The 16,005-nt window shown below is 50.8% G+C and overlaps 1 protein-coding gene across 1 annotated transcript; it reads left to right on the top strand.

Moving 5' to 3' along the window:
- The first annotated feature begins 137 nt into the window (after positions 1-137).
- Positions 138-14,431, top strand: LOC8028569 (SIN3-HDAC complex-associated factor). The gene is made up of 5 exons (XM_029992394.4): positions 138-206; positions 4,015-4,272; positions 6,429-6,591; positions 8,983-9,241; positions 11,650-14,431. The coding sequence occupies exons 2-5, from the start codon at positions 4,039-4,041 to the stop codon at positions 11,942-11,944; spliced, it is 951 nt and encodes a 316-aa protein (XP_029848254.2). The 5' UTR covers positions 138-206; positions 4,015-4,038; the 3' UTR covers positions 11,945-14,431.
- Positions 14,432-16,005: the final 1,574 nt, after the last annotated feature.

Here is a 16,005-nt window from a genome sequence, read left to right as displayed (position 1 = left end):
TTCTCCTTAAAAGAAATTCTAGAGGGTTAAGGAATGACTTAGAATTAGTTGAACAGATTGAGATGGTCGTCACGAACGTAAATTCTTGTCAAACACGTTACAAATCCGAGATCGGTGCGGTGTACGCAACTACGGCTGGATTCGATTCAGCCGCATTTGTGTTTACCGGAGCCCGACGCGAAGCCACCGCTTGAAGCCAGCAATCGGTGAGAACGACGCCTGTTTTATCCCAATTTTCCGCCCAATCCTTACGTAATCGGACTCACAAACAAGCGGGAAGGCTTCCCGGTGCTAGGCAAACCGATCTCAACCGATGACATCGCCACAAAGCCTCGCGATGCCGACACCTTTCTTGGCGGTTACGTGCGGCTAGGCCTAGGCGCACCATTCATTCCCGTGTCCGCGGCGTCGTTTCGACGCGTTTACGCCGCTTGACAGCCCCAAATTTGCGCCAGTTTCCCCTAATCTGATCCCGATTTACATTTTGGATGGATCGGAAGCCGTGTCACGGTGTGACAGCGCGTCGTCGGCGCCCAGCGTCGCGGTCCGAGCGCCAAGCGTGCGGCGTTGAGGGCATTGACCGCTCCCTCAGATCGATATCCAACGCTGCCTGGCTCCTATTCCGAAGGCTACGATTTTTACCTTCAGTTCGTTTCCCCCTCTCGTTTCCCGTGGTTCCGTCGTCGACAGCCAATATCGTTATTTTTTTATTTTTTATTTAGCTACTCGCCTCTTACAGGAATTCCAATTGGACGGTGGGGTAATCATGTCTAGCGACCTGTGCAGGTTGCGTCGGCGCTAACGTGGGTTTAATTTTTATTTCTCTTCGACTCCGCGCTGCGCGCAGTGGGTCGCCAGGCACGGATTCATCCCTGACCTACATACGCTTCGTGTCGCTTTTGAACGTACCACACTGTCAATCGTCCGCGGTTCGCACCTCGCGATCGTGTATGTTTCGGGAAACCTGATAGGCAAGCTGGCCTTTCAATGCAATGACGTCAAAATCCGAGCTTAGCTCGCTGCGTTTTTGTTGTTTCTTCTTTTTTTTTTTTAGGTTGCGTACAAGCGTGACGCGGCAACGTGAGCGCGAATGCTAAGCTGCTAATTCTGCACACTCTTGAACAGACGATAGTGATAGTAAGTACTTTTGGTGCCGTTCGGTGTGCAGGCGTCGGGCGATTGTAACGTCACATGTGCTGGCGTAAGGAGCGGAGTTGCGCATCATTGCACCGCGGCGTGGGCACACAGCGAAGGCCTCGAGTCTGAGGTTGTCGAGGTCAAAGCCTCCGAAGGCGCAGATCTTACGTGCGCACCTCCGCGGCTTGCGTCGCAGCTTGAAAGCAGACGTACAGTTGGTACAGTGGCGTAGCCAGGAACTTTTTTCTTTTAAAGGGGAGGGAGGGGGTGCTGGGGGCTGGGGCTAGAGGCTAAACGGCTAAACTGGCTGAAGACCCATAGGCCCCTCCACTGGCTACGCCACTGCAGACGTGGTCACACACGCAACCGAGTGTTGAAGCCGTGCTTCTGATCAACAGCTTTGATAATTCAAAAATGTGAGAATGACCACTTGTGTGGCGTAAACGGGCGTCTAGACACACGGTCGTCAGCGTGCTATGAACTCGCTTCTGCTCCAAAGTCGCCAAAGACATGCACAGACAGTTGCACCAGCTCGGCTGCTTAGAAAATTTTCCCGTTTTCCTTTTGCGGATCGCGTAAAACGGCCGTTTTCTATGCTTTTCTCATGCGTCGCTCTTGCGGGGGTTTAGCAACCCCGGTCGCCGCCTTGGGATGTCGAAAGATCCCCAAGTTGCCTCATAAGTCCGTCTGCGCGGATGCAACCGCCACTAAAAAAACAAAACAAAAAACACCGGTTTCGCCAAACCAGGCGAATTCGGGGACTCGTCCGGTAACACTGTACCCTTCGACCCGCCGGAACCGAAACCCAACTGCCCTAACTCTTGTTAGCAATGGCGGCATGCTGTGAATGCCGTGAATGCGATACGAAGCACCGATTCAACGATTTCCGAAGGATATGGGTTGATTGATGTCACAAAGACGTCCTCTCCGTGATAAAGTTGGTATTAAACGTCCCACCAATCGCGCCCTTGGCGAGATCTGGCTGCTGCCAGCGGCGGCCGCGGTGGTGGTGGGAAGGAATCGATATTTTGCACCGCCGTGTCTCCCGTGACGTCGAAAAAGCGATACAAAACTACAAAAGGAAAAAGGCGCACTGCCCCATCGCGAGCGTGCGCTGCTGTGTCGCAAAATCGTTACCGTCAAGTCGGAACGGTCGCCTTGCGCCCTAGCGAAAGTGTCAAAAACGCAGTTTTTGGGACGTGCGGAGATTCGACGGCGTAGCAGCAGACGACGCAAGGGAGAGTTGCAGACGACGGCAGGTCGTCCACTGGTTTCTGTTTCGTCGTCAATGAGTGCCAAGCTCGTCGCGCTAGGGCGAGTTTGGTGTCGGCGAAGGACATTTAGGGAGAGCAGTGCGACGGACCGTGGGTACGCTGCCCGATGACCTTTGCCGCGGTCTTTCTCTTCCTTGCCCGCCGAGGCTGCCGAGCGAGCGCACGAGATGTATGGCGTTGCGAACTGTCATGGGGCATGGATAGTCGCGACATTATTATTCATTATATATATATATATAGCATGCTTGCTTTGCGTCGTCCAAATGTCTGTAATTTCAAGGAGACTAAAGGCTGAGGTCGTGGTTGGTTTGGTTATCACAAACCGCAAGTAATGTCTATAGTGCCTGTCTAGCAGTAATTAAGAATTCATGGTCTCACACAATTACTCATCAATGTCTGTATTAGCAGTGGTTTTCATCACAATTGGTTGTAATGGGAGACAGGTCAAAATTCATTAGCACCATTCATTTGTGAACAGATGCCCAGTTTGCACTTGCGGACCTTGTGGAGAGGTAAGACATCTCCAGGAAAAGCTTGGAGTAAGACCAGATCTGTTTGCATCGAGCCTGTTTTCTTATGACACTACAACAAAGCATCGCTGCACCGCGAAATCTCTGTCTGTCTGTACTACATGGTTTTTTTTTGTGGGGAAAACATTACTTGCCCCATTCCTTACGAACAGCCGCTGCCGTAGCATTGCATCAAGATGACGTCAAGCTACAGAACTTCTATGGCTACGGTTCCATGGAGGCTCTCCCAGTTGCACTGGGGCACGGAAGAGTCGAGCTGTGGCTAACAAGTGGCAGGAGAGGGCATAAGCTCTGTGCCAACACTGCCATCTAGATAGCGAGCCATAGTGGTGAACTCTTCACGTCGCCAACACACGTCCAATTCATCTTCCGTGCTGCCTTCCGGTTGGCGACGTGAAGAGCCTAGCACTACAGTCTTGCTGTCTATACTCGATTTCAGCTTAGGATGAATTGTAGTGGATGCTACTAGCCATCTAAGCCGATCCAGCACTGTGAACATACCACATAACTACGCGCCCTGCGCCTCGCAGCGCCCTTCTCAAAGGCCACGCGACACTCTCGCATCACTGGATTGGCCGGGATGTCTCGTAGCGTCCACTGCGGTCCAGCATAAGGTGAAACGGAGTGTAGGAGGTGTTGTCTGTACCCTGTGTCTCGAGTGAGGCACCAAAACTATAGAGCTAATATAGTAATCTAGACGGAAAGGTCCCACACATTTTGGTTGCCTCGGCGGTGCATAGGTGCGGACGTCGGCGGTCCCGATGGGACCGTATTGCTGGCGACGCTGTGGTATGTTCAAAGTAGCAGGAAAGTGTGACTTGCAAAACCTATACTTAACGTTATTCTAGTTTGTTTGTTTTTTGCGCAAAAACACCGGCGTTGCACAAAAATTAATAAAGCCGACAAGTTGAAGTCGTTCGACGGCTATTGAACAAACTCATCGCGCCAAAACGAACGTGCTTAACTTGTCGTCTGGTTCCCCTTGAAATCATCTACATCGGCGCTCACGATTTGCCGCTCCCGTCTTTATCCTGCGACCGAAACGGATGACTAAGTGCATTGTCTGGTCGCAGTTGGAGGAGCTGGTGACGCCCGCCATGTTTAGCTTCCACAAGCCCAAGATCTATCGGTCGGCCCTGGGATGCTGCATCTGCCGTGCCAAGTCCTCCTCGTCCCGCTTCACCGACTCCAAGAAGTATGAGCCGGAGTTTGCGCGCTGCTTCCGCATCGTGGAGGAGGACCGGCGCTCGGGCGAGATCTGCAATGCCTGCGTCCTGCTCGTCAAACGCTGGAAGAAGCTGCCGCCCGGAACCACCAGGGACTGGCACCACGTGAGTCCCGCCACGCCAAGACGCTTTGCGGTCCCTCAGCTGCTGCAGATGAGAGCGGGCGGCGTGCGCCGTGCTCGGTGTCGGCTATTCCGTGCTGCGACGTCGACTCTAGTGTAGCTTCCGCAATGCACCGGTGCTGTCAGAGCTACGTGCGCGAGCGCGTGGCTTCGTTTGGTGTCTGTTTCGCTCAAAGGTGTGTTCGCCTAAGCGACGCGGTGTGTGTATCTACAAACTCGATTTGCTCCTCGGTGTTCCGGTCTTTTTGCTCCTTTTGCGGAAGGTCTCCTTCCTTAGGGGCATGATTTGTTACCTTTCTGCAGTCACTTTCACGCACGAGAGGTAGGGGACTTGCCGGTTGCTTACCAGATGCTCATTTGTCTTTAAGTCGTAAAGGTTTCACTAATGAGGTCTGTGCAGATGAGTTATACGGCCAGTGGGACTTTGGCTAATCGTCGCGATAAGTTGGCTAATTAACTAATAGTCGTTGATTGACTTTTTGATTAGTAGAAATAAACATACGATTCCAATTAGAAACTTGCTGCGCTTCATTGAAAACCACTAAGCGAGTAATTTTAGGAAACACTGAGCTCGTGGAAAGCGCAGCAGTGCACCAAAGTTACCGCTCGAGCAACAGGCAGAAGGCTGGCAGTGGGAAACCGCGGATAATAAGAGGCATAAAAACCACGCAGGTGCGTTATTGCACCAGTTGCCTCGCTTTTGCTGCACAAGTGGTAACTTTAGTGCTTCCCACGTGGTCCGAGTCTTTGTAACGTTGACTGATTTAGTGGCTTTCAATGACACCCAACAAGTTGCTTCAGAACCGTACCTTTATTTAGCCTAATTAAAAAGTCGATGAACGTGTTTCTAGTTAATTAGCTGACTTACCGTGATGACTAGCCCCCTCCAATATGTCCCCCTGGCCGTACGAATCGTTCGCGCAAACAGCAGTATTGTGGCTTTTGAAACTTTTTTAAACAAATCTGTAAAGCCTAAAAAAACACACCTCGTACACATCTCTTCAACGTCTGCATGCCCGCCAAGGGCGCACGTGCGTGCGCGTCGCTTTGGAAAGTCTTTTCTATAAGCAAGTTTTCGCACAAGCAATGCGTTCTGCCAATCTAGTTCGACACCGCATAGAATAATGAAAGCTTGCGATCATCCTCCGCGCGTAACACTGTCACACTCGGGTGGCTTTTGTTGGGTAATCTGGCCCGAGCCCGACGGCGCGTGCCTCTCAACGCATTGGCCGGACGCCGGTGCAGCGCTGTTGTCCAATCCATGTCTGCGCTCGATCTAGCCGTGACGAAGTCGAAGCGCCATAGTCAAATTCGTCTTGCGGTGGTTCGCAGTAGGCGGCACGAGCCGTCCCAGTCAATTCACCGCTGCAAACGTGACACGTGACCATGCGCGTCGCTGTGCCCATCCTGAAGATCGCACAACGCTCGCGTGGCATTTCATTATTTTTGTTGGCTCTTAGCGTCCTTAGCAGTTCGACGTAAGGCAAGCGGAGTGTAGCACGTGGGTTTCCATTATTCTACTAGTGTTCTCGAGCACTGTTCGGGCATAAAACGATTAGTACGAATGGGCCTGTAAACCGAGTGCAATGAAACTTTTTCACAAAGCTGTCTTTAGGCGGTGCATTTTATCATGCTCGAATTTCGTGAAAGTAAATTTCTGAAACAAAATTGCAACTACGGGTGGATGGCGTTCTCAACGCAACCGGCGGCAACTTTTTTTTCTTCTTTTTTTTTGAAGTGCGGGAGAAACACAGAGGCAAACTGGTGCTGCCACTCATATATAACACCACACGGCTTCTTAGAGATGAACAGACTAAAGCTGATTCAGCAGATCCGTGCCCGTCTGGTACGATATGCGAGTACTGTATCTACCCAATGGTTTGCTTCTGATTTTCACCCTCTCATAGGAAAAAAAACAGTATTTATTTTCTTGCATTTTTTCTTATCGTTCATTGGCTTATTTATAGGATTTTTTTTACGTTCAAATAGCGCCGTAGGTGGTGTTGGCCGGGCTCGTGCGCCTTTGCCTTGGTTTGCGCCGTAAACATTCATGAGGCGGCCTACATCCATCGTCGCGTGTTTCTCGTGTCATCGCATGTTACCACCCTTCCCTGATCTCGCCTCGAACGGGACGTCCAGGTGGTTGACGCTCGCGCGGGCCCCGGCACCAAGTGCGTCAACAAGGGCAAGGTGAAACCCCCCAAGCGGCCGCTCAAGAAACACCGGCGCCGTCACCGGCTGGGGGCCGACAAGCGCTGCAAGATGGACATCGGTGGAGGGGCCCTCTCCGACGACGTCACAGGTCGGTGGGCTCCTCCTTGCCTCATGCCTGTCGCACTCTATGGCGTCGGGCAAATGGGCCTAATCCACCTTAATTAGATCTCGAAAAATTAGTTTTGCGTCCTCCAACACCGTGACGGACCTTTCTGGAAAATCCCGCGAGGCATCTCATCAACCCCTCGTTGCACCGCGCGGCTCGGGGAATCGTGGGGTCGCTATGACATACTCTTGCTGCATCCTGGAAGTGGCTCAGTTGCTTCTCTCTTACCGCTGCAAGTTGAGAACACAAAAGAAAAGGGGGAAATGCGTCACGGAGCCCATACATACCCTATTTTGCTATTTTCCTGCTTTCTTCACGTTCTCAAATTGCAAAAGGCTAAACAAACACGAACCGCTCCTTCTTTTATGGTCTCAAAAAGAAGACGGGAGGCGGTGCATATTTCTGAAAAGGTCTATTTGGCACACAAGTATGGCTGGATGTTATGTTTTTGTTTCAGAATTATCAACAAACTGACCTCAGTCAAATGTTATAACTAAAAACTATAATTTTCCCACGGACCAGGCTAAGCCTTTTTCATGCCGATACAAAATAAATGTTGCAAACATTTTTAAATAATTAAAAAAAAAAAAAATACACTGAATAAACTAATTCTGACTTTTGCTTTTGTTCCATGTCTTGTCCAATAAGACATCCCTGTGACCCGCAAGAAGCTTTCAGGCTAGGGCTCACGCTCAAAAAAACCTGTCAGGTGTGGACTGGGTTTGGGCCTTGCCAATACCGGGCTAGGTCGGACCGGTCCTCTAAACCAGGGGTCTACGATTTTTTTGGCTTAGGAGCCAGATTAGGGATATGTCGCAGTCTCCAGAGCCGCAACATAAATGAGAAAATACTAAATACAAAGTTCTGGAATAGAGGAAAAAAAAATTTAAAAGTATAAGGCGAATAAATACATACCTTATTTTCCGGATTACAAGTCGCACCCTTGTATAAGTCGCACATCCATATATTGAGCCGTTTTCGTGGAAAAGTTGGTATATAAGTCGCACCTTTGTATAAGTCGCACCTCTTTGCACGGTTCACGCGATGAGTTCTTTAGTTTACGCGCATTGGTGCCGCAAAATCTGAGTTTTGCACAATCGCTAGATTGCACGTTCCGTTTGACGCACGTTTCAACTTGCGAGAAATGCCCATAGTATGGTGCTGTCTGGCAGGGGCAATCGAGTGTTTCGCAGCAAAAGGACGTAAAATGCGCAAAATGAGAGGGTAGTCGAATTTATCCGAGCAAACGCATGCCGAGCGAACGAAAGTTTAAGGAGGTAGACACTCGCGAACCAAGCTTTGGAGCGCTAGGCCTAGCCTAGGCCAAGTCTTGGAGACGACGCGAGCATCGATTCGCAGGCAGAAAGATCAACCTTGACATACTTTTTCTGGTACCTCTAAAAGATTGGCTAGCCGCAATCTTTCCTTTTACATGTAGCAACACGGCTGGAGCATGGCACAAAAAAACTGCTGATCAAACGGAAACTAAGAAAGACGTGAGGAAGTAATCTGCACATGGTTAAAATCGCGCACAAAGAGACGAGGACAAACGAGGAAGGAACACAGAACACAGACAGGTGCGCCTGTCTGTGTTCTGTGTTCCTTCCTCGTTTGTCCTCGTCTCTTTGTGCGCGATTTTAACCATGTTCAACGTTTACCAACTCGCCCAACTTACTACTCTTCTACTGAGGTAATCTGCAATGCGCATATACCAGCCTACTTACTTTTCAGTGTTACTGGACTGAAGCAAAAGAATACGGAACCATGGCTGAACTTGGCAACATCAATAACATGCTGTAAAAGCTTTATTCTCACTGTCTTGCCTATCCACATTGAGCCACTTCAAGGAAACCATAAAAATTTTAATATCGCACTCTGGGTCAAACTAGTGTGGCGACAGCAGTGCCTCCTGGAGTGGGAAACATCACCTATGGCTACGTTGTTATGGTGCTCTACAAGAAACATGTGCGCACCGTATAAAAAAAAATAGCGTTGCACCTCGAAAAAAAAAAGCGACTTGTATATTAGAAAATACGGTATAAAAATGAACTACGCATCGCCGTACGCTCATTCTTCACCCAAACAGAGTGCTAGCGGTTCGATCCAGGTGCCGAAGTGTCAGAACTAAGCTCTATTTCATTCAAAAGTTGTAGGTAATTTTATGATTTTCATACGAGTAGCATCGAATGTCCCAATGCACAAGGCGCAGGTCCCGCGCGGCCCTCGGAAGCAAACGACGACGTAGCCTCGATATAAGTGGCCCTAGGAAGTGAAGGGCGGGCACATATCTTGAGCGTTAGCAGAACAATAGTTGGCGGTACTCGCGAGAATTGCGAGGCGCGAATTCGATCGAGGGGCTTTTTGCCGTCGCAGTCGGGGATGACAGCATGAGCGAATCTTCGCTGCCGTCTCCGCCGGAGAGCCGGGCCACGAGTCCGACACCCAGCAACTCGTCGGAGGATGAGGACTCCGTGTGCGGCCTGCTGGAAGAGGAGGAGGAGGAGCGTGGCCGGAGAAGGGGGGCCAAGGGCGGCAAGAAAAAGAAGCCCCGGGACGGCTACCTGTTGGGCAGGAGGGCCAAGTCGGCCCCCTTCCGCATCTCCTCCTTCCTCGACATGAGCTTCTGGAGAAAGTGAGTTGGGCATGCCGCCTCTGTTTTTGTGCCAGCCCGGGCCCTGGCACAAGCGTTGTTCCCCTTTCAATCTTTTTTTTTTTTTTCTTTTTCCAGATAAGTGTTTTGTCATGTAGCCTAGGTTAAAATTTTCCACTTTCAATCGTTTGTTAGTTTGGGTACAAACCTCGAAATGACCCGTTTGGATTGACCTGCGACGTCCCGACACCGGTGATGGGATTGCTGCACCAAACTGCGCCAAAGCGCTCACCCTTCTACATCTTGCTACATTTTGTTGAAATGTGAGGAATTTGTGCCAACATTGCGTCAAAACCTATTTTCACTTCACTATTACTGAACTTATAATAAATCGGGCCTCGCTACACGGCCATACGTTACGGCGGGCTTGCGCAAACTTCCAAAACTTGCGGTTATCGCCTCAAATGACGTCATATCCGATTTGATCTCCGTACCAAACAATTATTCTGATGCTGATTGTCTGTTCTGGCCGGATGGCCAGCATGGTTGAGTGCAGTCGATTAGCGTTGTGTCGCGGCGCTGTGTCCCATCCGTTACCTTTTGCTTTGTCTTCGTCTTCGCATTGTTTTTACTTTGCTGAGTGATTGTTGAGTTGATTATAGATTTATAAAGGATACTTGAGTAATGCGAGAAAACTTTTATGAGCTGCTCTATACATTTATTTTTTATGTCAACTTCCGCAGTTATTACCTTTATATAGGTTCCATTCGTTCAATGGCACAGCGAATACAGAAAATTAAAACTAAATTGGCTGGGATCAATGCGACCCTGGAAATAACCTGAATGAGTTCGGCGTGGATGTTCATAGTCAAATATCAAAAGCTTGGTTTTCTACCTAAATCAAGATGTGCAGTTTTATTACAACTTCAGAACTTAAAGAATGCATCATTTTGGAAGCTTGAAATTATTACATTGTCATTATTTCATTGGACTGTTTGGTCTATGTTCGATTTCATACCTAAAATAACCATGCACAGCCGTTCGTACTGCCCTCCATCAGCTGTTAGCTAGGGAATCAAACCTGCCATGCTGTTGATGCCATCAAAATGTTGCACAGAAGCAGAAAGGCAAAGTAGACATGAACGCATTAATCATTACCTCGATATGTGCACTGGTACGAGTGAAAATGAAATGTGTGCTTATGCTCCAGAAGTACTTTTTTCTACTCCAAAATGGACTTTTGGCTGCTCCAGAAAGTGCTCCAAAATGACTCGGACCAATCGCATCACTGCGACGCGACGAACTGCTCCGTTACCAGTTACCCCACAAAAGATAAGCATTTGGCAAAAGAATAAACTTGACTCCCTTTAGATAGTCTAGTTTGAGCAGCGTAGTGCAAGAGGAAGTTGGAGCCGCAAATAGAAGCAGTCGGGCCGGGCCGGTGCGGAAATTCGTGAAGCACGTAATTGCATGACAGATTAACAGCTCCGGATTGGCCGAGACGGCTCGTGTCCACTGCGGTCGAATCGCAAAGTGAAACAAAGTACCGTGATATCCCGAGAGACGCCCCCAACCCCAAAATATAGCCCGCCCCTATTTTTGGCACAATTTGCTATTTTTCTTTAAACACTGAAAGAAAGCCAGTTTTTAGTAATTGCAGGTCCCTCGTCAATGGTGACCTCGTCGAAGACGGCGTTACTTCACCACGGCAGGAGATAAGCGAGTGTTGCTCGCTGGAAAGGATAGTCGTCTTTCGAAGTGACTTCTTCCTGCAATCACAAGTTCCAAGAATCACAAAATGTAAAAATTTTTTTATGCCACATTGCAAGTTAGTTTACACCCTATTTTCATCCATTTTGCTATCGATTTAAGGTGGGCTATCTCTCGGGACGTTGCGGTATAGGTGGCGGGGCTGTAGGGCGCAATTTTTTATGTCACCAAATGGATGCCGACGTGGGGCACAGACCGCCGCATCAGCAGCAAAAGGAACTGCTCCTGCGTCCACTGCTGCACTGGCACAACTGCTGTGTCAGCATTCGGCTGCGACTAACGCTCGATAAGTGAAGACGCCAGTTCCCGCCGAACGCCGACGTGGCACTCAAGTCCAACGTATGCCACATTGGTAGGTGACATAGATAATTCCGCACTATGACTTTGCTATCTACCGTAAAATACCGGGGCAGCATCCACCCTACCTCTACAGAAAACTGGGTTAATCTAGACACGGGCGCTTGTACAGTCAAATTGGGCGCTTAATGTATATTTTGGAGAATTTCCAAGTTTTGGAAATGCTAATAGTGGGCGCTCGAACGAGGTGGACGCTCCCACGGTATTTTACGGGGGTGCTGGCGGGACCAGACTTCGGCCCGCGCGTAGAAGACCCGTTGGATCGAGCTGGGCCCCGAAATTCCAGCCCGTGCGGCGTCCTAGAGCTCGGCCCTCTCCTCCAGGGAGAAGGTGTGCTGCGGCATCATCTTCAAGGGCCCCCACGGGGAGGTGCTCATCTACCCCAAGCTGCTGCGCCCGTGCCGGTGTCGCCGGCGCCTCGGCTCCGCCCCGTCGGTGGTCCTGGCCGCGCCGCCGGCCCTGCCCGCGGAGGACGCCGCCACCACACCGACCACCCCCGAGGACGACGTGGCGGCGGCAGCGGCGCTCCTCTTCCCGACGCCCGAGATCTCGGACTGCAACCCAAGCAGCCCCGACGCGTCGCGGGGATCCGCCTCCCTGAGCGGCGGCAGTGATTAACGCCGGCCCTCGTTCTAGCTCCGTGCACGCGTTAATTCTTTTTCGGTTCCTCCTTCTTTCCTTCTCCCGCGTACACCCTAATTTATTTGCCCGTAACTTATTTCCCCCCAACGTCTCGCTCCTCCTTTCCTCCTAGCTCGGCTTCTTTCTTTTTTTTTTTTTAACGTTTGCCGGATTTGTGCATTGCACGGCCCGTCGTTCAATTTGGCATTAGTTTTCACTGCCGGGCCGAGCTTCAGGGAAGATTCCAGACCGTGCCGTGTACGGACGACATGAGGTATCGTTTACCTGTGGTACCCGAAGCTACCATATAGTATCCTTAGGTACCGCATGGAGTATTGTATAGTGTTGTTTACCACTAGTGAACGACGCTGTGCGGTATTGTTTGATTCGGTACCCGAAGCTACTGTATAGAATCCTCGGGTACAGAGTGCGGTGCCACGTGGTGTCATTTACCGTGGATAAACAATATTGTACGGTAATGATTAACTGCGGTACCCCGTACGCGACACCTTTTGTAAATCCAAGGTAACGTGGACCGTCCGCCAGGACGAGGTACTTTCCCGCATGCCTTCGGCGCGGCACGTGAAGCCGGCGTAGGGAGTTTTGTCGCAGAAAACTCCCCGAAATTTTTGTTAGTCTTTGTTGTTGTTGACGTTGTTGTTACGCGTTGTCGGAGGTGGTCCCGGCTGGCGCGAGGTCGCCTTCTCTGCCGAAACTTGTTTTTATACTCCTTGTTATCATTTGGGTGGGGGGGAGCCCGCATTTCGGTCGGTGCGCGTAAATGAAATGAAATATTGTTTTAACGGAGCCGTCTGTGGAGTTCTGGGTGTGGGATCTGGGGAAGAGAACCTAGGGAATTTTTGTATTTGTGGGGTGAAAGGCATTTGCAACATGGACGGGTACATAGTGTGTTGGGCCGCTTGCGGGCGTTTCGATCGACACAAGTCAAGGTCGAGTGACGCCCTAGGACCAGCTTCCAAAGGAAGTATTGTGACACGCAAGGGAACTGCATTAAACTAACGGGTGGAGCAAGGTTTGAAAGCATCGGGCCCGCGTTCTTGGCCAGTTTTGTGCGGAGTCACTGGGGGTGGAAGACACGTTTTGTTGCATCGCGACTCTGGCAAAGCCATTGAACCCAATTCCTCGTTGTGTTGGAGGGGGGGGAAGGAGAGGGGTCAGTTTAGATGGAAAGCAGGTATGACCGCATTCATTTGGCTGAAAAGCCACCACAGCTGTAACATTCCACGGAAAGGGGTCTTTTTCCGACGACAAAGACTGCCACCGTTGATCGTAAGAGGGCCCACGAATCTCCCGCCACGAGACCCGTCAGTATTAGGGCGCCGACGTCGGCCCCACACATTTCTACTTCGCCGTTCAGAACCTCAACTTAGCACTCTATTTCATTTTCTTCGGACGATTGTGTCGGACCGGCCTCCGCCAAACGAGGCACTCCGTGGCACGCATTGAGCCACTCGTATGCACAAACGAAATTCCTCGATAGTCTACGTCGAGCTCAGCTCCGACCAGGAATTCGCGAGTGACATCAGAGAGAGCGGAAGAAACGGTGTCGCAACTCGTGGTTCCGGACTTCGCCGAATTGACAAACTGCTCTGAGCTTTTTGTCGGCGGCGCGAACGGTTGGCGCATAATCTCGCTCCAGAGCTTGGACCGTCGCCCTTTCCGCACGACGCGTCCGTACCACGTGTGCGGTGCGGTTAAGGTGCCTGTAAAGCGTCTCCAACCGGCATTTTGTCGTGTCCTAAAAAGTGGTCCCTCGATTTTTCCCCAGTGGCTTTGTAGAAATGTTACGCCTTCGCCGAACAGACCCTTTGCTCACCACGATTATGCACAACCCCGTCTGTTGGGACGGCAACTGACGCAAAGACAGGCGTGAGTCTCATTTTGAGTGCGGTGACCGGTCTTGGACGGGGAGCTAGACAAACCTCTGCGCTGCAATAGCAAGACTTTTTTTGGGTTGAAACACAGGCGCCAACGGTGCGTCACGTCGAACCGGCAGTCTCTTCAGCGGTGTCTAAGTCCGGACGAGTTTTGAATTAATTTCGTTCTGCTCGCGGCTTTGTTCCTGTTTGGAAACGGTTTTTGAGCTGAAATGCACGTGCAGCCGGGCCGCATAGGTTTCGTCTCGTTTTGAAGTTCAGACGCCGTTCGCCACAAACATTTCGGGTACGAGAGTGGTCAGATCCCGGAAACTTGCTCCGACCCGGAAACGGCATCCAACCGTCGTTGCAAAAGAAAAAAAAAAGAAGCAACTCCGATTGTTTTGCGGTGTCCTCTTCCGCGAGACTTTTTCCATTTTTGTACTTGTCTAGTCACGGCAGCGGTCTCCTAAAAAAATAGGGGAAGCACGCCGCGGTTTGCGTTGCTCGTTTGACGTTTTTTGGGGCGGGGCTGGGGATCAAGCCTCAAAATAAAAGGAAGGAAAGAAAAAAAAAAAAAGGCGAAGAAGACCAACTTAGCTCACAACACACAAAGTTAATGCTTGTTTTGCTGTTCTGGACCCAGAACAACGAATGACGCTATGACTGGATCGGGTTCGAGGTGGCCATCAAGCAAAGCTCGGCCATCTTTGATAGCAGGTAGAGTGGGCACGGGGATGTGAAGCACTGCGGCCGTTGCATGCAATTTGCGAGCAATGCGCCGCAAACCAACGTTGTGGGACCGTATTCTCTCCTGCGCGGCCAGTAAGGAAAGTTTATTGCAGATTGCCATCGAGCCCCAGATTTGACGTCGGCGGTCTCAGGCTCGGCTGTGGAGAGTGTGTCCCTCCACAAAAAGCAATTCGGCTCGCTGTGGTAATTGGGATTCAACAGCTCACTAGCCGACCGCAGACCACTCGATTGTCGTTTTCGATCGCTCGGCACCTTTCTCCACGCAGAGAAGGACAGAGGAAGGACGATCCACTTATGTCACTCAGTCTTTAGATCGTTGCCGCCAGTCGCTTGTCGTCGCAGCCAACGTACGGCCGAGGATTTCCGACGTACGGGCCACGAACGGCCGAGTGTGCAGACAGCTGTCGGTCCATTTGGCAAGTGGAACGGAGCAGTTTGTCAGCAATGAATGGTTGTTTCTCGGTAGTGTACCACGGTTGGAACCGGTGTTAATGGGCCCGTAGGCGGGTTGGGGTAGCGAGCTGTTTGTCGACGTTGTTGTCAGCTGTTTCGAGAGTGTTTCACTTCCCCGTCGCTGTTTGTTGAACGCCCGTGATATCCGACGTGTTGGCACCGTGGAAGCGAGCTTTGCTGCGAGACCCGGGTGGTTGTTGAAGCGCGGTTCGCCGACCCTCGGTTCGTGGCCATTGGACGACCCTCCGCTCGTTGCCGAAGCCCGGTTAGTCAGTAAAAAAGTCTGCCGGGCGGCAGGCACCCTGTTTGCTGTTGCAGACCCCAGTTTAACAAATTAGTCTTGCAGGCTAAGGAAAGCGGGACAAGCTCATCCCATAAAGCCCTCCACTCATTCCACTTGGCAAAGGAAACGCCGGAGAGGAGAAAGCCACCATTCGTTCCGAGCAGAAAGTTTTGTGGGAAGTACTTGTACCACTCTTCTTATCCTCCAGCAGACTATACCTACAACAATATAAAGACAATGTAGCCTCAGAGCTGCGAGCAAACATGCTCTGGCGTAAGACCAAAAAAACACCTGGATGAAACTCACTGGTGGTCTCAGTATCGGAGTCGAATCTTAGTCGTTGCCACTGTGCGTTTCGATGCTAGACCGAATTCATTCTAACACAGGTTCAGAGAGGCGGTGCGGGAGAGACCCAAAACGCTTAACACGGAGGGCGCCATCTATTAGTGCCCGACGGCCACGGCCGGGGGTTCATACGTCCCGTTTGGTGCGTCAAACGAGATAGCCACGGTTGCAAAAAAAAGAAGAAAGCGTTGTTGCGAGCTGGTTGGGAAGACGACACTGCCACTCTTTTTCTAAGCGTAAACGCGATATGAAAGCACTCCGCCCTGTAACCCCCTCGGTGGGCGGCGCACGCCCGCCGAGAACGCGGATAGTGGTAGGAAGTATGTGACTTACGTGACGTGTATCCT

Source organism: Ixodes scapularis, unplaced genomic scaffold (genome assembly GCF_016920785.2).
Source record: "Ixodes scapularis isolate PalLabHiFi unplaced genomic scaffold, ASM1692078v2 PGA_scaffold4__175_contigs__length_147842914, whole genome shotgun sequence".
NCBI classification, from domain to species: domain Eukaryota; kingdom Metazoa; phylum Arthropoda; class Arachnida; order Ixodida; family Ixodidae; genus Ixodes; species Ixodes scapularis.
The sequence above is the reverse complement of the archived record's forward strand: the minus strand, read 5'-3'. Positions and strand labels throughout refer to the sequence as shown.

Bases quoted from the DNA above. Each gene is read 5' to 3' on its own strand.
- LOC8028569 (XM_029992394.4), top strand. From the start codon at position 4,039: ATGTTTAGCTTCCACAAGCCCAAGATCTATCGGTCGGCCCTGGGATGC. The intron at 6,592-8,982 runs GTCGGTGGGCTC...TTGCCGTCGCAG, and splicing joins CCTCTCCGACGACGTCACAG to TCGGGGATGACAGCATGAGC. The intron at 9,242-11,649 runs GTGAGTTGGGCA...CCTCTCCTCCAG, and splicing joins GACATGAGCTTCTGGAGAAA to GGAGAAGGTGTGCTGCGGCA.